This window comes from Rhinopithecus bieti, unplaced genomic scaffold, assembly GCF_001698545.2.
Source record: "Rhinopithecus bieti isolate Rb0 unplaced genomic scaffold, ASM169854v2 scaffold_30077, whole genome shotgun sequence".
NCBI classification, from domain to species: domain Eukaryota; kingdom Metazoa; phylum Chordata; class Mammalia; order Primates; family Cercopithecidae; genus Rhinopithecus; species Rhinopithecus bieti.
The window spans coordinates 371,522-377,156 of NW_016812977.1; the positions used below are offsets into that span (position 1 = coordinate 371,522).

Consider the following 5,635-nt stretch of genomic DNA (forward strand, 5'->3'; position numbering starts at 1 on the left):
ACCCATCAAAAAGTGGGCAAAGGATATGAACAGACATTTCTCAAAAGAAGACATTCATACAGCCAACAGACACATGAAAAAATGCTCATCATCACTGGCCATCAGAGAAATGCAAATCAAAACCACAATGAGATACCATCTCACACCAGTGAGAATGGCAATCATTAAAAAGTCAGGAAACAATAGGTGCTGGAGTGGATGTGGAGAAATAGGAACACTTTTACACTGTTGGTGGGATTGTAAACTAGTTCAACCATTATGGAAAACAGTATGGCCATTCCTCAATAAATGTGTTTTCACAAGAAGTGTGTGCCATTCTAGGAATGTAGGGAAGAAGCTTCCTAAGTGTATGTCTTCCTGAGAGGGTCGGTGATATGAAGATAGCACGTGTGGATTATGCTTGTTTATACTACGGAGCAAGCTCTGGGGTGTCTCCTTTGGAGGGAGCCCTCATGTGAAACTTACTGTAACATTGTCAATGTGGTGGCACCTTTAGGAGCTCACTGATAAATGCAGTGTACAAATACCCCTTTTTATTTTATGTATTGGCTTTTCTTTTAGTACTTTATTTTTTTCCTTTTTAATTTTAATAGTCTACAGGGTACAGATGGCTTTTGGTTACACAGATGAGTTCTTTAGCAGTGATTTCTGAGATTTTAGCACACTCGTCACCCGAACAGTGTACACTATATCCAGTATGTAGTCTTTTCTTCCCCACCCCGCTAGTCCCCAAAGTCCCTTATATATAATTCTTATGGCTTCCCATCCTGATAGCTTAGATTCCACTTATAAGTGAGAGCATATGATATTTGGATTTCCATTCCTGAGTTACTTAGAATAATGGCCTCCAGCTCCATCTATGTTGCTTCAAAAGACATTATTTCATTCTTTTTTATGTCTGAGTAGTATTCCATGGTGTATAAATGCCACATTTTCTTTATCTGCTCATCAGTGGATGGGCACTTAGGTTGGTTCCATATCTCTGAAGTTGCCAGTTGGAAACACCCCATTTTCAATGTGGGTGTCTGAATGAAGAGACCACAAGTTTTGGATGGTGTTGTGTCCATAATCCCAATAATAAAGTGAATTTTGCAATTATCCAAAAGAGAGCATGCACGCACACTACATTTTGTGCTCATATTTGTCACGTCACACTAGCACACACAGGAACTGAATTTTAACTTAAAAGATTCTAACCATTTAATTTTCAAACCACAGTACATAAAACAGGAGCAACTCTGAAGTGGTTTTATATTTTAAGAGCATGATTTTTAGTTTTGCAGTTGCCTCTCACACTCTGAATGTTCAATTATTGATTGAACAGATTGTTATGATCCCAATAAAATAAAGTTTTAAGCTGAGAATCTTGCCTCACCACACAGCTGTGCTCCATTTCAGCAATGCTTTGGCTGCGACAGAAACCTCTCCCCTTTAAAGGAGCCATGGCAGAGAGACCCCCAGAGCCAGTAAGAAACAGCATGCTGTCCTCACCACAATCTGTACTCTGGGGAGCCCCCACTGTAATTCTGTCTCTTTCTGCACAGTTGCAAAGCCAATGGTGATGACGATGATAAACACTTCATCCACATGTCTGGTTCCATAAAAGGCCATCTCGACTTTCTTTTTCTTCCTACAGTGCCTTGTCTTTGAAGATGCTCCCAATGGGGTGGAGGCGGCCCTGGCAGCTGGGATGCAGGTGGTCATGGTTCCTGACGGAAACTTGAGCCGAGACCTGACGACAAAGGCCACCCTGGTGCTGAATTCCCTGCAGGACTTCCAGCCCGAGCTGTTTGGTTTGCCCCCCTATGAGTGAGAGGGAGGGCCTCACTATTCCGCCCCCCCAGCCCATCTCATGGTCCACACTGCTGGGGGAAAGGGAAAGGAAATCAGCAACTCTCAAACCCAACCTGCACAGTGATTTTAGCCTCCTGAGATTGGCGTTTCCATCCCATGTTGGTTTACCCCAGTCTAATGTGTTGTTAAAATGTGACTTGACAGTTGAGACAAAAAACACAGTAGAGACAGACATGAAGCCCAGAACAAAAATGAAACTTGAATTACCATCTCAAAAATCAAGCTGATGGAGTATGTGATAAAGTGAATGTACACGTATACACACACGCACCTTCATATATACACATGTGTATCAGTTTGGTAATATGCAGGTAGGCATTGCATGCATATGTATGTAGATATATGCATGCATGTATATGTAAAATATATACTTTTCCAAGACAAAATGGAATATCACTTCTCTCTTATTCTAGTTTTTCTGAACACTGGCTGGGAAATGTAAAAAGTGTATGCATATAAGTATATGCTTTATGTATGCATATGTATGTAGATATGTTTATATCTATCATCTGCATCACTCTCCTCAGTATATGATATCAACATGCAATGACAACTGATAAAGCGAGATGGTAGTTCTGCCTGGTTTGCAGTCTGAGTGGAAAGCCCTGTTTTTGATGAGCACTCCTTGTTAGCTAACGTTTAAATTCTTTTTGTGACCTCAGAATGTCTCTGGATCTTTCTTCATTGACTGACTCTGAGCCATATCATCTATAGTTTATTGTTAGTATGAACACAACTGTAACATTTACCTGGTATCTACATCCTTATCTACATTGGAGAATGTTTTCTACCTCAGAAGAACCATTTGCCTCCTTTAAGAACACTGATGGCCTACACTTTTTGGATAGAAATAGAATTTGATTTCAGAATGTATGCTTGGTGAGTCTGAGTGCCCGGGAACACTTTTGGAATAATTTATTAGACATTGAACTTCTGTGATTAATCACCTTTATAGATTTACTCAGTCTTTAAAATTTATCTGTGATTTGCCAGAGAAAAATGGTGGTAACCATGGAAATCGGGAGTGAAGGAGCGCTGCTCCGTTGTGGCTTGCCTCTGCGCTTTGAGGTCCTTGAGCTACTCTTCAGCTCTGGAAGTTGTGGACAAACCATAGGAATGCATGTGTGCGTGTGGTGGAGTGATTGTCTGTGGATGACAGGCCCTGGCTATTGATTGATATTGCATCAATTTAGCAAATTCATTTCCTCCTTCTTGATGGCCTAAATACATGTCTGCACTTTGCTCCTCTTAACCAGTTGTAACGTCTTACCATTTCCCTAACAAATTGAATTAGTTTAATAAAATATTTGGACACATGTCGATATTTGTATGGGAGTCATGATTTTACCTTAAAAAAAAAAATAGTCTTCCAAGAAATGTAAAATATATATGTGACTGATTAAATTTTTTAAAATTCCAATTAGTATTCCAACTGTAAACGGATATTTATATATTTTAAGTGAGCCATCGTGCTCCTGCAGCAGTGAATAGAGGCTTTCAGTGAAACACTCACTTCTTTGATGTAGTATCTTCTCCTTCCAAAGTATTTATGTTGATGTTTTCTAATCATTAAGCCATTTTGTATGAATCAGACAAATGGGTGTAATGCATATCTAAGTGATGTGCATCTACATCTGGGTGAATTTCCTACAGGGTAAATTTGATCTCATGTCCGTTACTGTTTTTTAACCAAAGCTGCAGCCAGATTCTTATATTTTTACACAAAGGACACAGACTGTGCTTGGCCAAAGCACGTACGTTCTTTTTTATTCTTCCACATCAGCCAAATTGCTTCAATACATTTTAGTGATGTTACTCCACTGAATAGCTCATGGATTTCACAGAGATATGGTAATACAAATTTACACCAGAGTGGTACATGCCAAGGAAGTTTAAAGCTCATTGAAAGTGTGTCGTATTAGGGACATACTTTTAAAGCTCATTGAAAGTATGTCGTATTAGGGACACACAGTGATTAGTAGAATGTATACAGGTGTGCTGTAACTAGCAGCTAATGTTTGCTTATATACTGTATGCCCTTAGGAAGGATCTTTTATACTGCTGACATCATCCAAGAGATGGCACTATCAGCGTCATCTTAATTTCACTTAAATGAAACATATACAACACTTAAGAACTTACTAATTACTACTTATTAGACTTTTTTTCCACCCCGTAAATCCTCAGATGGAGTTTGGTGATTTGTATAAAAAAATAATCTGGAAGACACCTGTCTTACACTTGAAAGAATTGGCATTCTAAGGAATAGGAGTGATGTCTGCTGTGCAACAGTAGTCAGTGTCTAGACACTGCAGTTTATGTTTCTCTGAATACATTTGGCAGTTATGCTAAATTTGGCACGTTTTGTATGGTGTTTCGAAATTTTTTAAAAAGTGCACATTATAACAGGGTTTATAATGAAAAATAATGAGTTTTCACCTATCTGTAATAATGCCTCTACAGAACATTGTTGTGTGGTCTGCACTGTACTCTTCTGCTCCACAAGCAGTCAGCTAAAGCTCCTTGGTCTCACATGAGGCTCTTTGTCTCAAAAGCAATCTCTAGAACTATTATCTTCTAAAAAGAGAAAATGAAGTGTTAAAGAGCAAGGGATATTAGTAGTTCAAAGTCTGTAGTATTCTGTGGTAGTTATTGTTTGTTGGAGAGACTTGCTTTACAAAGATGTTGGTGAGGATTATTTGTTGACTGAGGAGTGCACATTATCTCTGAAAGCAGATCTTCAGGATGGCTCAAAATATTCTGGTTCTTTTGAGTCTGTTGAATAGATAATATTTTGTACACATAAGTACTGTTATTTTTTTCTCCTTCATTAGCCACACAGTATTTCCATGGATTGTAACTGTTTTCATCAGAAAAACTGTTATCCAGATTGAATTAATTCAGGAAATACTCCTTACTTACATGACAGTCATTGTAGACGTACAAAACTGAATAAGAACATATCTTAGGGTATTTTATCTGTTAAACTTTAGTCATGAAATGTTGGGGTTGGTTTCGAGATCTTTTTCCAGCACCGTGGAAAACACAAGGGACAGAGAGAAGTGTTGGAATCCGCAGTGAGATCATTGTGTTACCTGTTCCAATTTAATTGCTCCTCAAATTAACTACATTTTTTTCTGTACATCCTTTGACCTAAGTTGTTTGTGATGGATTAAGTCATTGCCTCTCTTTCCTTGATTTCCAACAGTATGGCAGAGGCTTGTCAAAGTCATTTTGAAACTGTAAAACTATCACCCTCGTATTAAAGCGTTGGATTTTCTTCATTGCAAAATGCCCATAATTTTCAAGTTCTACATGAATTTCAACAACATGATATATGAAATGAATTTTTTTCATTAAAATATTTTCTAATATTTACCAAAATGTTAATAATTATTTCTCTAGGGGACAAAATGTATTTTAAAAACTACTTAAGAATTTTAATATTCCCTAATCTCTGAGCGAAGATGAAGGCTTGGGAAACATGAAGTCGTATTCATTCACTGCTTTTTTCAAAACCGTGTGAAAGGGATGGTGAATTCATATATTATGCAAAGTCACTTAAAATGATATATTTTCAAAATTCATTTTAGGAAATAATTGGCATGTATTCCATATTCAGAGTCAAAATAAACTGAGAATAAATAGATAAATATAAAGAATACCTATCTCTTTGTAAACCAACAGTTAATACTGTACATAGTGGTAAAATAGTCATTCCATTTAAAAGTCAGAAATGAACTGTCTTAGTCTTCTCCAGCTGCCATAACAAAATACCTCA

At 37.6% G+C, this 5,635-nt stretch overlaps 1 protein-coding gene across 1 annotated transcript in view; it reads left to right on the forward strand.

Annotated features, from left to right (window-relative positions):
- PUDP (pseudouridine 5'-phosphatase) overlaps positions 1–3,173 on the forward strand; it is a 65,892-nt gene extending 62,719 nt beyond the window's left edge. The window contains exon 3 of the mRNA XM_017847385.1: positions 1,637–3,173. Within this exon, the coding sequence (XP_017702874.1) occupies positions 1,637–1,813 (177 nt within the window). The 3' untranslated portion in view covers positions 1,814–3,173. The remainder of the gene's footprint in view (positions 1–1,636) is intronic.
- The last annotated feature ends 2,462 nt before the right edge of the window (positions 3,174–5,635 follow it).